The sequence below is a fragment of the Balearica regulorum genome, chromosome 16 (genome assembly GCF_011004875.1).
Source record: "Balearica regulorum gibbericeps isolate bBalReg1 chromosome 16, bBalReg1.pri, whole genome shotgun sequence".
NCBI classification, from domain to species: Eukaryota; Metazoa; Chordata; class Aves; order Gruiformes; family Gruidae; genus Balearica; species Balearica regulorum.
In genome coordinates, this window is record NC_046199.1 from 16,850,198 (window position 1) to 16,870,459 (window position 20,262).

Below are 20,262 nucleotides of genomic sequence, written 5' to 3' on the forward strand. Positions count from 1 at the left end.
CAATTAGGATGGAGTAATGCCATCATATGAAGATGGCATTACTCCATCCTAATTGGTACAAAATTTCATATGTCACACATTACAGTACCCACCAAAGTCAATGGTAGGAGTGTTCTGTTAATCTCTGTTTATTTTTAATGATAATCTAACTTAAAGTTGAGGATTGGTCTTGTACTTACTACTTGGAATGACAGCAAATGAACTGACCTAGCAAACCAATCAAATGAGCTAAACATTCAAAATGGGGTGCAAAAGAAACCATACATACAAAATTAGTCTGATTTTGTATCATCAAGTCTGGGTGCAGATGCTGTTTGAAAACTGTGGTGTATTACCTTCTTCAGTCTCCATGTACAGTACTCATATTGCATCTTTTCTTGTCATCACTGTTTATACTTTTATTTATGATTAGAAGAGGAACTAAAAGTCTGAAAGGCTATCAGAACATTAAAAACAGCACACAGAAGTAACTTGCCTAAAGTCATGTGGCAGGTCAATGGTTGTTTTTAAATCCAGTAAATAAATGTCCATTGTGTTACACTGACATAAAAAAAAAGTAAAAGATCATTCTAACTTAAACACAGCAACAGTACAGTCTACATCACAGAGTTTGCGTGCAGGAGCTGCTGATGGTTATTGTGTGACTGTATTTTACAAAGTTAGTCCTAAGGGAATATTTTGCAGTCAAATGATGGCTGAGAGCTCTGGCCCACCGCAGCTTCCTGTCTCCCTCCTCGAGGGCAAGAATTGATGTCTGTCCCATCTGTAAAGTCACACTGGATTTGGATTATTTGCTACATTTTTCTTTAATTATGTCCCCTTTTTTTGCTTCTTAAGAGACTCTTAAAATTTTCAAATATAATAAGAAATAATAATAACCAATTAAAAAGCTGTGGGTATTAAGTGGGAAATAACAGACTCAGACAAAAGTCAAGGATTATCCTGGGAAATGACGTTTATGGAGCACTCAGTTCTGTGAGGCAATCTGAGGTTTTGGCTGTGCTTAAAAATGAGGTGGCATAGCTTTACAAGGTAAAGCTTTCACAGATATCACCAAAGCAGATTTTCTGCAAGATTGAATGTGGAGGTAAAGGAGCTATTGTATCTCCATTCCCCTCATTAGCATTCCTTTACTATATTACTTGTGCTCTTTGTCACATCGGACCCCATTCGTATCGAGGCTGTAGCATTCTCTGTGTTAACCAAAACAGTCCTGTGGCAGCAGCCAGGGTGTAGACATGGTTATACAAGGAAAAAAAAAAAAAAAATTCCCCTTATACTGTATTTCCCTTGTAAAGCTAATACAAACCATATGAGTAAAATCATTTTTTGTGTTGTAACTCCACCAGGACAATCAAGTATTATTTATATACCATATAGTGTGCACTGAAGAAAAGGGCTAACAGTATTTGTATGAAAAGCTTTGTCAGGCACAAAACAAAGACACTGAGTTGAGTCTGATTAGTAGCGTCCCAGAAATTTTGATACACACTGTGGTCTCCAGCTGCATGTTTGTAAGCAAGGTGTCACAACGTCAAAGAGTTACAGTTGGGCAGTATGTTTGTATACAGAGTAATGTATAGGAATTTATAAATTTGATTCAGATGGTATGTGCTTTGAAAAGACAGCCTATGTAGAGGAAGTTGCAAAGCCCAAATGTTGCATTATTTGATCTTTCTTTTATGGTTGAACACTGGGGTTTAAATACATCTTATTCAAGCATAATAAGGTATATCTTCCAAGGTGGCCGAAATAGGTTACACCTTTTCTACTACCCCACCCCTGCCCCCAAAAAGCAGCACGTGAAAGCATTAGCTACTAAAAGTTCTATGTATTTTACCTACATTACAATTTGAACACCTTAGCTTCCTGTACTGAAGACAACAGTATAACTGGACCTTAGGCTTTAACGTGAACTGTGTAGTATATACTGAAGTCTACAGTAAATGGATCATGAATGACATTCTGATAACACTCCTAGACAAAATAAAGTCAAGAGGGAAGAAAAACAGTTTATCAGCTCTGCAAACATGCACACTTCTGTAGGACCAAGGATTTATCCTTATAAATCCCTGTGATGATCAAATGTTATGTGAAGTTCAGGATAGCGAGCAGACAATCAGACGAAATTGGCTTCATTGGTTTAATTAGGAATACTTACCTAGGAAAGGATTGGGCACAATCTCAACAAGGATTTCTAGATTTGATCTTTTCTTATGTAGCCTTTCTCATGTGAACCAGGCTTTCAGGATCAAGGCCCTCATCCAAAGGCTGCTCAAGTCAATGGAAAAACTCTCATTGTCTTTAGACGACTTTGGATCAGGCCCCAAAACTTGAGTCATACTTTGAATAGAGCATTGTTTGAAGCAAAACAGGCTCAAGGCTTCATTCACGTAGAGGTTTTAACTGTTAAGTGAAATTTCCTGAACACTTCCCTGTGCCCTGCTGCCTACTTCCTGCTGCCTCTTCTCCCGAGGGGACATGTGGTCAGGGAGAAGACCAAGAGCCCGGTGCCTAACTGGAGTGGTCTTCACCCTGATCTCTGCTACCTTTTCTCTGTCAAATGATGGGAGATGTCTCTGCCGTATGCAGATGTCCCTCGTATCCGATAATGTAACAGTAATGCTCTAGTTAGGTTCTGTGACCAGAATACGTCCCATATTGTGACAGAACATCCACGCACTAATGTAACAAGGAAGTGGTTCCATTTCAGTCACTTGAAAACATGTCTGGTCACCTGGTCATGAAGGACCGAAGCTTACCATCCTCAAGAGCTTTCAGTAGGAACCACCATCACCAAGAGACTGGGCATTGCTGATCTAATCCATCACCATTCATATTCCAAACTGAATACATACCTAACACAAGAATGTGGGGAAAAGTGTCTTTATTTATTTTAATTTCAGTCTTAATATTACCATTGTTATCTACCAGTTAGTATTTGTTTGATCAAGTTTTATTTTCAATTCCCACAGACATTTGCATGACTCAAACTTTGGGAGCCCATTGCTTCTGGATGGAAAGGGCCTGGAGCATTTGGACAACTCTTCTTTGGTAAGCTGAGGTGGCAGACAGATTCTTCTATTCAGTAGGGTTTCAGAAACACAGAAAAAGTGGTTATACCTAGTACTTTCATCAGTGCAAGGACACTGGACAGAAGGTTGTGTTTGTGCTTATTATTACATGTGACGTTTAAGAGGCAAAATAAAACATGAAGATTTTCTCCAGATGTGTTATGATAGATATCTAGAAATACGAGGGATATTTTGGTGCCCCCCATGTACTGGTACTTCATATTTGTGAATCTCCATTCATTAGGAAGCACCAAAAGTGGCTTTTTATCTAACAAGCTGTCACTGCTTACCACTTAAACTCATGCCAATTGGTTGTATGTTTTTAATTCTTATTTCCAAGTTCTGTATGCCAAAGTCATGAAAGCCCACAAAAAATAAGGGATCAATGGAAGAAGCCAAGTGCAGCTTAATCAATCAAAGTCATGATTAGCTAAATATTAGTTTATGTCAAGGTGCTATCACGAATGAGATATATCCACTAAAATCATCTATGTACAAAGGAACATGAAGCATATAACCCACACTGCAAGAAATATGCATTACATGCAACACAATCCCCAAATACCTGGCCGTGTATTCACGTACTGGATCCACAGACAAACGCATGCATGTAGTGTATACATGTCAAATCTGGCAAATACAAACCCCCACAAAACAAGTTACTGCCTGTGAAGGATGGGTGCGTCACATGGAGTTTGAACCTCTGAACGTCAAGTTGGGGAAGCAGTTTTTCAGTCTAGTTAACATTTTTCAAGCTCTCAAAACATTTTCTTCTCTACATTAGGTTAAAATGTTCACCTTCTCAAATTGTCCTTGAAGAACATGCAAGCATTACCACAAAATAATTAATAGCCCAGTAGCTAGGACAATTAGCTAGGATGTGAGAGATTTCGTAAGTCAAACCCAGAAGTAGAACTTACGCCCCAAGTCTAACGTGAGGGTATTAATCACCAGACCAGTGGTTGCTTTAGGGGTCTCCTGTTGTGCTATTCTGATTAAAAATTCAGCAGATCACTGGACCTAAATAAAGAGATATTTTTGAGCCACAGTGCTCAGAGTACTTCTGTGGGATGTGGGAGACTGAGTTCAATGCATATTTAATATTTATACAAAATAGGACAGTTCCAATGCCATGTTCCCATGAAAAATTTCAAGTTCAACATAGTGTAGTTTTCCTTTAAAAAAAACAACAGAGAAACTCTTCATCGGAAAATTCCCAAGTAGCTTTTCCTCTTGAACTACCTATGGGGTTTGCCAAAGTAGTTGACGTACAATGAGATTTTTACCCTCTGTAATTTAAATCCATGGGTTTTTTTCTAAGGGTGATTCATTTTACAAAAACACACAACAAATAAACAAACACATAACTGGAGTTAAGAAGAAGCATGTGTTATGGATTAGGAAAAAGAGCACCCCTCGAAAGCTCAGCTGGTCCTGTTCATTATAAAGATAGTGTTATTTTTTTCCATTTCATTGTCTTCCTTTTTGTCTGTGCTTCTTTTCTCACAGTGTCTCCATTTTTTCTCTCTGGTACAGTCCTCACTCCATGTGTCATTTGTTTGCTTTCATTGCTTCTAGGCTTTGTCTAGATCAGGATGTGGAATGTGTTAGCTAACACCAGTTAACAGTAATGCAGATAAGACAGTGAGCCTTTGACTTCTTTTAAATTGACTTAGCTAAATGTACTAAAATATTAAATATCTCATTGTCTAGATGAGCCCTTTATTTCTCTGAAATGAATGCTGGGTCCTTTCTAGAGTAGTGTCAATGGCAGTCCCATCACCATACATTCTGAACACCTTCCAGCCTTGCATAAAACAACACAAATCAGACCTGCCATATGCAGTTCATTCGCTCGTTCTCTTCCCAGAGGGAGAACTGGGTTTGCAGGCAAATGTTTTTCTTTCTGTAGACTCATTTTTTGTTGAAAATGACATACCTGCACTGTGTTTGTGTTTGAGAAAGTGGGTCAAAGCAAGCCTGATGCTTGGAGTAGGAGGTAATAATGGACCTCAGGTGCTGGAGAGTTTATTCCAGGGACTCAGGGCCATCGCTCTTTCCTTAACAAATGAACTTGAACTGAACAGAGCATGCAGAGCTATGGTGTTTGCAAATATGCGTTGTAAATACAATGGAGAGAGATAGGGAGAAGTAAACAGAAGCAGCTTAGGACAGTAATAGGAAGAAAAAAACACGATAATTTGATTTAATGTATTACTTCCCACCTAATTTGAGATTTCAATTTTCTCTCCTTCCTCTCCCTCACCACTCAAGTTCCTACAGCAGCTTTTGAGCCACTCTAGTGAAATTACAGTGATTGACTATGCAAGCAATTTGAGCAAAATTAAACTCATTTTCCCCATAGGTCCATACAGGTATTTTCTTTGGTTTATAGGAAATGCATATGTGTAACTAAATCCAAATTTGGCAAAGATATGACTTTTGAATCAATCACAATGAGTCTCATTCATTCAACTGTAGCCAAAGCACAGCATCTCACACTAGAATGTGATTAGCTTCTCCATACAGCAAATATCCCTGCCCTTTTTTTTCTTTTAAGCATGTAAATGGTGAGGCAGAATGTACCTGGAATGTATCTTGCTGCAGCAGACACAACAGCTCTGCCCTTTGGAAACTGACACTCAGAATTTCTTCGCTACAGTCCTGTTGTCATAAGAAGAGATGATTAATTAGCCATGGGGCTGGGGCAGGACAGGGGCCTGAGGGGTTGGGAACTGGCAGGGAAACAGCTAAATAGATTCAAGGAACAGTAAAGCAGTCCAAAAGCTGGAGGAGAGCTGCTGGAGAGATCTCTAGTCTGAAAGCCAAAGGTTTCCAGGCAAAAGCCATAAGGGCTATATAAACGTAAATGAGTGGGTGGACAGAACAGATCAGCCATGTATTCAGAGGTCTTTCAATTCACTGACCCTCTTTAGCACCAGACGCTGCTTTTAATGCACAGCTGGCTGGTGGAGGAGTATTTCAGTGTAAACAGAGTGGGAGATGGATCTAATATCCAGGATGGAGCCTAGAGCCATTTGCCCAGTACTGTACTTGTCCCAGCTGAAGGTTGGGATCTTTTTGATCATGTCCCGCACGTTGTACTGTACTCAGATGAATCACTTCCTGCCTTTGCCCTTTTTGCTTGCTGCTACATCACGGCAGCACTGCTCTGGGGCTGGATCCTGAAGCTTGGGCTGAGCTGTTTGTGTTCTCTGTGCTCTGTCCTGGCGCCTGCTTGAACGGAGAAAAGGCTGCTGTGCGTCTAAACTGCTGTGTCATACTTAGTTATTAATGACCGAGAACCACATGACACAAAGTTCTGGGAAGCTCAAGCAGATTCCAGGAAGGGGTCAAGGAGTTCAATAAACAGTTTTATTAGAACTTGAATTGCAACCAAAAGGCTACACATTTACTTTTTTAATAAAAACTTTGTGAGTGTTACTTGAATTTAGAAATCCTATGAATGGCAGAAAAAGTGCAGAAGGTTATCTTTTCTTCCAGTTGATTTTATGTCACTGCTAGTTCAAAGTTGTCCTTGATAAGGAAACCCAAATACATCCTTCATTTCATAGAATTGTAGAATGCTTTGGGTGGGAAGGGACCTCACAGCCCATGCAGTCCCACCCCTGCCATGGGCAGGGACACCCTCCACTAGCCCAGGTTGCCCAAAGCCCCATCCAACCTGGCCTTGAACACTGCCAGGGAGCCAGGGGCAGCCACAGCTTCTCTGGGCACCCTGTGCCAGGGCCTCAGCACCCTCACAGGGAAGGATTTCTGCCTCACATCCCATCTCCATCTCCCCTCCTGCAGCTTCAGGCCATTCCCCTTGTCCTGTCACTCCCTGCCCTTGGCACCAGTCCCTCTCCAGCTTCCCTGTAGTCCCTTTGGGTACTGGAAGGGGCTCTGAGGTCTCCCCGGAGCCTTCTCTTCTTGAGGCTGAACCACCCCAACTCTGTCAGCCTGTCTTCAGCCCTCTGACCATCTCCGTGGCCTCCTCTGGACTCGCTCCAACAGCTCCATGTCCTTCTTCTCCTGGGGACCGCCGAGCTGGATGCAGTACTGCAGGGGGGCCTCACCAGAGCAGAGAAGAGGGGCAGAATCCCCTCCCTCCACCTGCTGGTCACGCTGCTGGGGATGCAGCCCAGGACGCGGGTGGCTTTCTGGGCTGCAAGGGCACATTGCTGGTTCATGTCAAGGTTCTTGTCCCCCAACATCCCCAAGTCCTTCTCCTCAGGGCTGCTCTCAATTCATTCTCTGCCCAGCTGTAGTTGTCCTTGGGATTGCCCCGACACATGTGTAGGACCTTGCACATGGCTTTGTTTTCAGTTACCTTTCCAGTTTTTTGGTATACCTCAGGGCTATCTGAACTTAAGGCCAGGTTGGATGGGGCTTTGGGCAACCTGGTCTAGTGGAGGATGTCCCTGCCCATGGCAGGGGGTAGGAACTAGATGGGCTTTAAGGTCCCTTCCAACCCAAACCATTCTATGATTCTATGATTCTATGAACTTCAGTCCTAGAAGTGCATCATAGTCAAGGCGTCACGTTCTTGCCTCAGTTATACTGGTGGAAATTCAGAAATCAGTGGAGCAATGTTAGATATACACCAATATGTCTCACACTACTGTAAAGCCTAGTGCAGGCATGTCACACATCACGGTTAGAAAGAGAGATATAAATTCTGGATTAGTTTATTACATTAGTAATGTGCAGGGTTATCATTCAGCGTGACAGATGCCATATCAATGCATATTCCAGAGGATAGGTTGGAAAGGGCATTCATATTGACACAGAGGAATCGTGTGGCATGGTGAAAAGATATGGGGTGAGTCTCAGCAGGCAGATGGCCACATCTCAGTGGCCCAATAGTAAGTGGCACTAATTGGCTCTGTTTCCTGGCAGCAAGCCCATGAACTGCATAAGTTGGTGCTCAGTAAAAAACAATTTTTCAGTAAATTGCCTTTGCTAAAGTAATTGCTTTTACATTATCTCTACCACACACTTGTTAAGGCCAAGCTACAGTTCTGTCTCACTGAACATGCTTTTAATTAGTGTTTCTGGCTTTACTTTTGTGTTTCCTTTTACTGCCATCAAGCATTGTGAGTTGTCTAGCACTGCGTATGGTATAAATTGATCAATTTGTTCATTCATCAATTTATATGTGTCAGAAGAAATGGGAAATAGGAATGCATCTCCCTTTGAAAGTGACCATAAAGCATCCATTATAGTAAATATTAATAATACATTAATGAGCGTTGCTATTCCAGTGTTACTAATGAGTACTGAGGCACAGAAATTAAGGGTCCAAGCCAACTTATTTTGAAGTAAAATTAAGGTGCTTTTTGGCCTTACTAGAAAGTGAAGGAACATGACCAAGTCGCTACTTGAGATGAATAGAAGAGCTAAAACTAGAGGTCTGCCTCACACTCCACTGATCTGTCCATGGGACAAACTCTTCTTAGAGCTAGCTTTTGTTGGCTGGTTGCTAGAAACCACAGCTCTGTATGATAATGTTTAGCAGTTCTGCATATGAATAGACAGAACAAAATTTTTCCCCCAAATAGTGTTGAATGCACCAAAGTTCTGCACTGAGTGTTGTAGCTACCTTTGGGGTAAAACACAGCAAGTACTCAACAAAACACACAAAACTACTTGGCGGTCTTTAATGGAGGAAGTGAAAAAAATATTGCATCTGTTTGAAATAAACGGGGAATTTTAGAGAGGCAGAATGGAATTACCCAAGCTGGAATCTGACTTCAGTTAACTGGTGTTAACTCTTGCAAAAGCAGCCACAAATTTTTCAATGATCACACTGGTTAGAAGTTCGATTTGACCTCTTGTCCTATGGGTGGCATTCCAAACATCCTGGTACCTCCCACTTTGAGGAGGTGGGCTGGCTCATTGCTGACTCAGAGAAAATCGCTGTGTTATTAATCTCTAAGGCCGCTTCCACACCACGTGGAGTTTATCAAAGCCTTTGCCTAAAATTCGCCACCGCTTGTCATGGCTATTCCAAGGTTCGTCACTACAAAAGCTTTTTGAAGCATGGCATACCCGATCTGCTGAATGCTGCGGGACAATGGCCGATATCTGTAGCAGTTCTGTGACATCTGTATCAGTAATTTCTGGTCTAAGGCAGATTATTTGCAGAGGCCATTGAAGTTCTGTGGTACTACAGAATACTCCATGAACTTTACTTGCAAATACATATGCAAAAGGTATTTTTTCATGCCAAACAATTTGCATCTTAAGGTATGTCTAAAGGTGTGACAGGAAGGTGTAATTGTGGCATACTACTTTTATCTTAGGTGGCACAGGAAACAGGAGAAACGAAGGCATGCTGACATAGATTTAAGCTTGCTAGGTCTTTGTAAGTTTACTAGTTCTCTGGGTACCAATAAGGGGGGTGCAGCTTAAGCTGTAGATCACCTTAAACAAAAGCACTAAATAATTTTTTTGCCCCAAAATATGAACCAATTCTAATCAAACATGTTCCACATTTATAAACAGTCAGTCTCATAGTTTCCTAGGATTTCTAGCCTCATAGGAAACACAGTACAAAAAGTAGCTGAACTAATAAATCTTGGTTTTCTGTGCCTTTATGTCCTGTGGTGTGTGCTCTGATGCATGTGAACCCCATTGGGAGAATCTCCCGCGGCTGGGCATTTACTGTTCTTTCTTGTCTGCTTTCTGTGGTATTGCATACAAAGTCACTTCTACTGAAACTTTTCCCTTCATAGATGCATTAATAAAATCTCTTCTCTACCTGACTACTACAGCGAAACAAAATCTTAACACAATTTAGACCTCTGTCTTTATATCAGATTTAGTGGAAAGCTGCCGGTTGCTTCAAAATTACGAAGAATCGATGCATAAAGAGACACATGTATGTAACATGTATGCAAACATAGCACAACCACATAAGTCCCATTTCCTTAGGAAATCAGGTTAAAGAAGTCTAGTAAGAAAGAGTCATTGCAGAAAACTCTGCCAAAGATGAAGTTAGCATGAAAATGGGGGAGACGATAGCAAAGGAAAATTTAATGTTTCACCAGATAATTATTTCTCCCAAATTTTCAATTGAAAACCAGTTTTTGGCAAAATTTATTTGCTGCAAAAGAAATTATATAAAATTAAACTTGATTTTCTGTCACTAAAATTTCCGTGGAAAGCTTTAGATCAGGCATGATTAGAAAGCCCAATAAAGCTTCCAAACAACCACCAAACCAGACAGACAGATCTCTTTTAGCTGGAAAATGTAAGGATCAACAGAAACATGACATATGGGAAATATACATGAACTGAGGTGAAAGTTCTTAGGAAGCAAGGACCATTCAGTAACTTGCTTTGGATTTGGGCAACAGTAAAAAAAAATTACCCTCAGAAGTTGTCCAAGCAACAGTGTCCTGTTTATATCTTGTGGTCTTATGAGTAACTGAGTGGAAAAAAACAAGAATGAAAAGATAACAATTACAATAAAATTAAATTAAATAAGCCAGTGACTCATTACAGAGCAGTAAAAACAAAAACAAGATCATTTAGGGCTCAATAACAACAGAAGAATTAAAAGAAAACACAAAAATGGCTAGATTGTTTTCCTTATACATACATTAAACCACACTGAGAGGAGAAGAGTAGAACTGATCACACAATTATTCAGTGGAAGGCAGAAAATTCAGCAAATATTAATTATAATATTACATTAGTTTGGCAACCATGTTAATTTTAGTGAGACAAAGCGTTTTTCTTAAGTGCCACAGAGGAACACAACTCAGCATACCTCCTACCAAGGCATACCACTGGAACTGACAACAGCATTTATCCTACATACCCAGTCTTGCACCATAAATACATTTTATTAAGCAACATTGTTAGGCTTTAGAACAGTGTTATCAGTGAAGACCCATCCGTGATGTCCTCCATAATTTTGATATAGACTCAGGGCTAATCCCAGAATAAGGGCAATCCAGGAAACTCTTGAAATATTTAAGCAAATTGGAGCTTAATTTCATATGACTCTGTTGGGACCGTTTGTGAAGTTATTGTGTTTCCAAAGCACGGTAGTGCTAGGAACTGTACTCAGCGCTTTTCACAGAAATCTGACATGAAATGCTGAGCCCTGCACAGCTGTAATGCTTTGATTTAAAACAAACAAACAAACAAATGAACTCTAAAAGATTTATTCTGAAAAAGAAAATGTATTATAGAAAGGGATACCTTGACTTTTCAATGCCACTGATTGCCAATGCCAATGCCAAGCTGAAAAATTCAGGGTAGAGTATCAAAATCCCTAAAGTTTGTGGTCATTTGTATTGTCTCACCTCTGAACAAATTTGATCTTTCCGTCTCTTTTGTTATGTATTTCTAGTGGTCTCACTGCCATGTTATCTAAAAGATCGCTTCTTTGGTTTACTAAGTTTGATGGACAGATGAGCACAGTGACTTTTGGACTGCTTTTGAGTTGTTTGTGATACAGTTTATGGACCTTTAACTTTGCTGCAGTAGAGAGGTTGACCTAAAGCCTTAGAAATTCTGGGGAAATACATCTTGTTTAGTTCTGGTTTAGCATCGCAATCCAAAGAACAAAAAGCTCGTTATGAACACAAACAATGGCTGTTCATACCACTAATAAGGTAAAGTAGTATCTTGGAGGAAAACAAGACACAAAGCAGTGAAGTGATTTCCCCTTATTTGCTCTGGGAGCCACTAGGAGAGCAATAAATAGAATCTAAATCTCCTGACTGCTTGTCCTGTGCTTCAGCCACGAGACTAGGCTTCATCTGACAGACACTGATTTCTGGTGTGTGCATTGTTTTTCTGCACAGATGGTAAATCCTCCTGTAGAGTAAACAGCCTGAAAAGGGAACAGCTGCAGATGCCTTTTTGACAAGCACCTCGCCTGATGCTGGCCATGTGGAAGATTTGTACCCGTCAGATATGTTATACTGTCCTCATCTTCAGTTGTGCTGTGTTGTTTACAGCCTGGTTCCCTGGAAGTCAATAAAGCTTTTCACAGCTAGTCCTTCAATTCTTGAAAAGACATGAGTCAAGTATTTTTAACTGTTTCGCACCAAGTCTTCTATGACTGTTCTGTTTGTTGGTGTTCTGTGCTTGAGTTACTTCTGTCCTTTGGTGTGCTGTAACTGAGCAGGAATGTTCTTCTTGAGTGTTCCTGGCACTAGAAGCTGCAGCCTTGAGGTTAACGTAGAGCTGAACAGATGTCGTGCTCACTTACATTTACCAGTCTATACATTTCAAAGTGTGCAGGGCTGAACAAACACATTCCTCAGGAGCAGTTCAGCTCTTTCACCACCATGCCACCACGTATGGCAAGGTCACTATCAGTTTCTGGTTTGTGCACATGGGCCTTTTTCTAGGGAAGTTGTCTCTTCAGTCAAAAAAGATAGTATGAAAGGAACGTTTTCTTGCCCCTAGCCTCTCCGGCCCTGGGTTACCAAAAGAGCGACACAGAACTCTCTCATGTTGCGTGTTTGTATTCGTTGTACAAATGTTTACTGCTGACATCAAGTTCCAATTTGCTAGATGCATGCTCTGGTTTTGATGAATGTGCTGAATTTATACATCTGCTCTAAAATAGTAACTTACCGACTGGGCTTAGTATTTTAAAATGTCACTGCCGTTGCTGTAACAGATGCTAGCAATAAGCTGACAACCCACATTTTCCACTGAGGACTCATTCATGGATGTTGCTTTTGTAGCAGAATCCGTCAGTTCTCTAACTCATAACTCAAAAGGTAACTGCCACTGTGCTTTTCTTAAAATGCTGGAGATTGTGTCCTAGGTGATTAGAAATACTTAGTTTCATTTAATCCTGGAAATGTACTCAGTTTGTTACTAGACAAATGTAGCAGAATCAGTCCCCCATTTGAAGAGATTATAAAATAAAAGATGATAATAGAAAAAAGTGAGAAGCTTAGAGCTATGAATAATGCAGAAGAGTTTTCTGAGAGGTTATTGGAAATTCACTGGAAACCACCAAACTATAAAACTAGAGGCTGAGTTCACATCATCTGCACTGACATGTAGTCAGTTCAGCATAAACTAGGAGGGATGGACTGAGTCAACCTCCTTTCCACCTCTTCCAAAAACCTAGCAAAACATCCAGGAAAAGTGTCATGCTGAATTGGCATACTGCCAGGCTGAATAGCTAGGAAGCAAAGAGGAGGTGTTCTGGCAAGAATCCTCACCTCAGTTTTCTGTGACTCTGGGAAAACCAAGCTATACACCTTGAGCAGTATGCTCCCACACTTGGACAAGCGCTGCAGCAAGCAATGTGCAAAGGTTGACCAAGATGCAACAGAATGGCTGAAGAAAGAGGCATAAAGGAGTACTTCAATTTGTAGATTTAGGAAGGCAGAGGAGGAATGTAGCCTTGGTGAATTGACAGAGGATCTCCTCAGGCAGATCAACTAAAGGAAGAGGATAACAGTAGCAGCTTTGGTCTATACTGACAGTTAGGACTGAGCTTAAAGCTGTAACAGAATATTTATTAGTCATCAGTTCTACACACTGTGAAGCTCAGAGGTCAGCTTTTTGATGGCTGCACAGCTCAGGCCTGGAATAGCTGCTGAGATTCTAGTTGCAAGGTTAACCCAGCATGGTTCCCAGCTTGGCCTAAGCCTATCCTTAACCCTGACATGTTTTGAAACTTAAGCTGCAAGGTATAATAAACAGGGACCGCTTTGTTTTAAGTATCAGTATAGACCAGGACTAATTTTATGACAAAATGGTCCAGCAAGATGTTCTAGTATCTCTGTCTATACAATACTAGCTCTGCTAAATGAACTGCTGAGAAAATTCATTTAACTACCAGAGAATAAGAAGACATGTTATACCTTGCAGATATCAAACTTGTTGTTTTCAGTATCTCCCTGAAATTTGTAACAGGCTTACACCACAAAAAAATTATTCAGGCAGTAAAATTTGTAGTCAGCTGAGTTTTGCTAAGCAACAGAAGTTATACTTGAAAAGTGTTTTTATGACAGCGTATCTGTGTTTACTAGGCCTTTCACCAACACACAAATCTAATGAAAAAATATTTATAACTGGCATTTGTATTCCAGCAAATATTTTAGCATGGAGCTGAACTTAGAGCAAGTGCAAATACTGCCATGCGCTTCAGAGTGCTGGCATGTCACACAGATCCCCAATAAGCTGCGATTTGTTTCTCTGCAGCCCGTGGGGAACTGGAGTCGTTTGCAACAGAACTAATTTTTGTTTTCTGCGAGGCAAACAAGTGAGGGGAGAGGGGAGGAAGCAGCAGGCATACATCAAGTGGTCTTTAAGCAGCTAGCCTCTGCCAAGGGAAGATAAGGAGAAATGAATTAGCTACTCTGGAACCAACTCCACTTCTTTTTCTTAAATAACTTCGGCTTTGTGCCTAGTTAAAGCACATCCTTGCTTTGAATGCCTTGTTTCCGTTCCATGTCAATTTTCTAGTGCTAAACTAATTTGCTGAAACTCTGCTAATGTCCCTGCCAGAGGAGTTCCATCGCTCTTATCTTTATTTACTCAGAAACATCACGACAGTGTATTTTAGCCTTCTTTTCCTTTCAAATTATTTGCAGCATTATTCCCCATCTATCCCAAAAGCTGCTTCCTGCACAGCGATACATCTTAGGAAGAGGATAATGAAAATCCAGCACTGATGTCCTAGACATATGTTGCACAATGAAGATTAACAGGGGACTGACTAGCTGGTAGCCCTAACCGAGTTTGTGAAGTTCTGCCAGTCAGCAGGTTGGAATGCCACCAACATGACAAAGCAGCACAGGAGCGTGTAGATGTCCTGTAACGTGCCATATAATGTTTATTCCAGTGAGGAACCCACTCTGCTTGAACTGGTGTGGATTGTCCATATCAGCTCTGAGCTGCAGTGACGATGGCTGCCTTTCACAGGGAGCTACACATCTTACTGAACTTGAGAAGTCACAGAAATGGTTGATCTGGCGCTGGACCACTTAGCGTCAGTCTCTTCTTTGCTCCTTCCAAAATTCTTTTGAGGAATCTGGGCTGGTTGTTGGGGTTTTTTAGCAAGTAACTGCAACAGGAAACAGGGATATGCCTTAAGTGCTGGGCTAATGTCACGAGACCGGCCCATACACAGTCCATGGTCCCTTATCTTGCAGCATCTGAACCTAGTGGCTCCACATAGTTTATTTCAAGCTTTTAAGTCAGGGGAGTATTTCAAGATTTTGTAAGTAAAACCTGTCCTTAGGTCTGCCTGTGTCTGCTCCTTTCTTCTTGAAGGCCGGCCCATTTTTCCATCTGGAGCACTGGGACGTGGCTGTGCACAGAGCATCCACAGTGGGCTGGGGGGGTCACTGGAGGGCAGAAGGCTGATCCCTCCCTCTCTCTGAGGGTCAAACGAGGAGCCTCCCTTGAATGGCGCGGGATGATCTTGTTCCCCAGAGCTAACCCTGATGTTTCCCTGACAGGCAAAATGACCCCTCCCAGGAACTGAGCGTAGTGCCTTTCCTGGGATAGCGTTGGTGCTCCCTCCCCACAGGCAGAATGCCTCCGGCAGGATAACGACACCGGGCCCTCCCTCTCTCCTGGAAGATACAGGGGAAGCCTGTTCTTACCTTCAGGGACTCAGCCATTTGCTGTTTCTTCCCGCTTTTCCTCACCTGCTTACTTGTGACACTTACTGGGACCAGATTTAATGGCACACCGTTTAGAACATACCGAGGACAAAGCCTTTCTGGTTTATTTTCTCTCTGTGTGTAAAGCCCAGGGTTACACTGATTAGAGGTTCTCTTCAGTTTCCTGTTAAGTCTTTTTTAATTGTGCATCTTTTTTTAATCACGATCTCTTGGCTGATGTTAAAATGGAATGCAGTAGGTTTTGGCTTTGGAATCACAGCTAATGACTTTCCAGTAGATTCAGAACAACAAGGTACCAGTGCCACCTCTTGTTAGTAAAATCTGATAGCAACAAGCCAGGGACTAATAGTCCAGGACTAGCCCTTCTCTGTTCCACTGCTGTCACGTAAAGTCACCTCCACATTTAGCTTCTAGGGCCATTGTGGATGTTGGACAGAAAATGTTTACACCTGGAGTATGTTTGCAACACTGACAAATTTTGAAAGATTGTGCAGTGCTGCTTATGATGGCATATAGAAGCACAGGGGTGAACTGGCTTTCCCATGAACAACGGTACAAGTTATCGGTAGGAGCCCTCAATTCCCCCCTTTCTGCTCTGAGCACTAGTACAGAACCCAAGGATCTAATCACCTGCTCCTCTCCTGGACACACAAGACTGTAGGAAAACAAAAGCTCTTTTTTTCTTGCTGTTTTAAATTGCCCAAAATCTCAGACTGAGTCTGGGACCTTGTTGCTATGTACTGTTCAAAACATGTCAAGAGAAACTACAGCATGAATGAATGAAACAGAAACAGTGAGAAAAGAAACAAAAGTAGCAGGAGAAGAAATAAGTTGAATAGGATGATAGAGCTGGTGATAGAGCTGGTCAGGAAAACCCAAGTCCTGAACCTACATCTCCTGAGTAGTTAATCATACATTTACCACACTGCCCACTTCCTTTTTGTATTAAGAAAGATGCATGTATCCAGAAGTTATGGCAAAGTCATTAGAAGTTTCAGTTAAGATTTTTCTTTTGTACAATGTCAGGGCTCATTCCATGAAATTACGAGATGAGCTGCTGCATGCTGCTCCATCATGGAACTGCCGAACTCCTTATTTCTGCACTACTGGGATGAAGTAGCCCATTCCATCTGCACTTTGGGAGAAACTCAGGATGTCTTTTTACACCTTCCCCTGCATAGGCGTACTCCACCCAGGAAAATGAAGGTGCACTTGTAGCATGTACAAAATTAGCTAGCTTAATCTAATTAGAATGAATAATAACAGCCACAGAGATGCAGCTGAGAGGTCTTTGACAGGCTAGTAACCAGATTACAAACTCTGAAAAACTCTGCTTACATACTCTGGCTGTTAAACCCACATTACCACATTTTTGCTGCTATTGTTACCAAACTGTATTAGCCTAGCACAGGTACATCAGCACACGCTGCAATTACTCCTTCCCCCATTTTTGATGCATAGATGCATTCAAAGGCACAATACTTTAAAGAAACCGGCTACTCTTGCACTTACAGAATGTCCTATTCAGATTACCTCAGCATGCTTTTGTTTAGCATGGCAGATTGCTACTCTGTGTGATAGAACTGAAAATAATGAACTTTGATGTTATTCATTTGTTATTCGGTGCATTGCTACCGACCAGCCTGGCACTTGGGTTTTGGCCTTTGCAGTGCTCATATACACCTCATTTCCTTGAAGAGAGGTGAGTCGAGGGAGCAGAAGGGAGGGCTGGCATTTTTACCCAGTGTGCAATAGATCGGTTAACGTAGTATCTTATACAAAAGACAGGGTAGGTTGCCAAACTGACAGGCTGAAAGGGAACGAATTCTAAGAACGTGGTTTCTTGGAGGCAGGGGCAATAAAATTCCACTGTTACGTCCTGTAACGAGTATGGAGGCAGCACCCTGCTAGAGATGGCTGTGTGTGAGCACTGCCTCTAACACAGTCACAACAGGAGCACGCCCCTTGTGCAATGACCACATGGTGCAACCAGAAGAGTAGAGAGTTTCTTCCTCAGTGCAGCTCAGTCATACTTCCTGAAGTGGCTTCCTCTACTGGGAATTTCCAGCCTTGTTAATGTTGACTCTCCCTTATCCAATGTGCTTTTGAGCTCTCCTCTCTAAGTCTGGCAAGAACCTGTTTTTCAGTAGGCTTTCTCCAAGAAACCTGGATTATATGAAGTATTTTTATGTCCTCATTTTTTGTAAAATCAGCTACTGAAGTCTTTTAATGACAACCATGATACAGGTGACCTGGTCTCTGTTCCCAGCATCCATCTGGTCTGTGGCCACAGGTAGCTAGCTAGAGGTAACTTCATGACTCCTTTCCCTTCTTTCCTTTATCTGTTTCCACTGTAAGATAAGGAGCTCGGTATTTGCCCAGTACTTAGTGCAGTGAGCCCCTCTGGCAGGGGCTTCTATACGCTACCAGAAAGAGAATGGAACAGAATCCCTATTTCAGCATACTTTTGATATGAATGCAGATGTTAATCCAAGCCTTTATGCTGCAAACCAGGAACAGTTTCTCTGGTTTTATAAGTGTATGTAATCCCACTGAAATTAATACAACTGGTCCCACCTGTACAGTTAAGCATACACTCTCTGCTCTTTTAATATCAATACTATTAATTAGAACTTTTTTTTTACTAATAATTGGCTAAGACCCCAATTCTGTAAAATTTCACCTAATTTTGACAGCAATCGCCTTGGTATAAATATACTTGTGGTGGGGTGACCCTGGCTGGAGGCCAGGTGCCCACCAAAGCCGCTCTGTCACCCCCCTCCTCAACTGGACAGGGGAGAGAAAATACGACGAAAGGCTTGTGGATTGAGATAAGGACAGGATGATCACTCACCAATAATTGTCACAGGCAAAACAGACTCAACTCGGGGAAAATTAATTTAATTTATTACCAATCAAATCAGAGCAGGATAATGAGAAATAAAAAACAAGTCTTAAAACACCTCCTCCCACCTCTTCTTCCCAGGCTTAACTTCACTCCCAATTTCTACCTCCTCCCCCCACAGCAGGACAGGGAATGGGGGTTATGGTCAGTTCATCACGCGTTGTCTCTGCCGCTCCTTCCTCCTCAGGGGGAGGACTCCTCACACTCCTCTGTGCTCCAGCCTGGGGTCCTCCACGGGCTGCAGGTGGATATCTGCTCCACCACGGACCTCCACGGGCTGCAGGTGGATATCTGCTCCACCATGGACCTCCATGGGCTGCAGGTGGATATCTGCTCCACCACGGACCTCCATGGGCTTCAGGGGGATATCTGCTCCACCATCATCCTCCCTCCATGGGCTGCAGGGGGACAGCCTGCCTCACCATGGTCTTCTCCAGGGGCTGCAGGGGGATCTCTGCTCCGGCACTTGGAGCACCTCCTGCCCCTCCTTCTGCACTGACCTTGGTGTCTGCAGAGTTGTTCTTCTCACATATTCTCACTCCTCTCTCTGGCTGCAGTTGCTCCTGGTGGGTTTCCCCCCCCCCCCCCCTTTTTTTTCCCTTACATTATCCCAGGGGTGCTGCCACTGTGGCTGATGGGCTCAGCCTTGGCCAGCAGCAGGTCCATCTGGAGCCGGCTGGCATTGGCTCTGTCGGACACAGGGGAAGCTTCTGGCAGCTTCTTACAGAAGCCACCCCTGTAGCCCCCCGCTACCAAAACCTTGCCACATAAACCCAATACAATGCTAGAGATTTATCTTAAGTGTCAGCGTTGGCCAAATCAGGGCCCTAAACTGCATACTTGGGAGCAAGGTCCTACGTCTGTTAGCTGTTTCACTCATTATACCAGCAGCCCAGATCCTTGCACAGGACTAGAGGTGCTGCTGTGATACAAGTAAGTATTAAAAAGGAAGCTGCTCTGTAGCTCAGTGAGGCATTCTTTTGCCTTTGGCCTGAAAGCCTGCGTCTCAATTCTCCTGCCAAGCCTTGGAGCTCACACCCCATGGACAGACGCACATGGGCTTTTCCCATCAGTTTCTTCAGAATAAAACTGTTTTGTGGTTTCTTGTTATAAACTCTTTACAGCAGCTAATTACTGTTGGCACAGAATTAACCACCAGTTGTATAAGTGAAATTTTGCTCAGCTTTGTATCCTGTGCTGCATTCACAATATGGTAAAAAGAATGTGCTGCCCAGCTGTGTGTGCTAGTCGGCAGATGCTCTGCTAATGCAAGATCAATCCATCTGCCCATCAGGTAGAAGTTAAAAGTCCTCTTTTACTTTTTAAATAAACAGGGAGTAAATCCCAGTGTCCTTGTCAACACTGCCCCTCTAAACAAAGTAAATACTAATGTTCAAGGCTGCAAGCAAACTACAGAAGCCTGCAAATGTATTGACATGTTTACCTGAGTATTTAATACACTTTGTTTCAGTGACATACATGTGGTATGGAAGACCCTATGTAAGACCCACTTTCAGGCTATTTTGCTTGCAAAGTACTGAGCAGCTATTTTTATAACATTTTGAATAGTTGCTTTAACTGTGAAAATGAAGGGGAAAAATCTGTCCTGTGGAGACACATAAAATCTGTGAGGTTTGCATTTTATTTATGGAAAATT

General features: G+C 42.1%; 1 protein-coding gene across 1 annotated transcript in view; it reads left to right on the top strand.

Annotated features, from left to right (window-relative positions):
• The window catches only part of LOC142604185 (uncharacterized), a 170,038-nt gene that overhangs the window by 84,232 nt on the left and 65,544 nt on the right, over positions 1-20,262 (top strand). Inside the window, exon 4 of the mRNA XM_075769046.1 lies at positions 2,976-3,054. Coding sequence (XP_075625161.1) covers positions 2,976-3,054 — 79 coding nt within the window. The remainder of the gene's footprint in view (positions 1-2,975; positions 3,055-20,262) is intronic.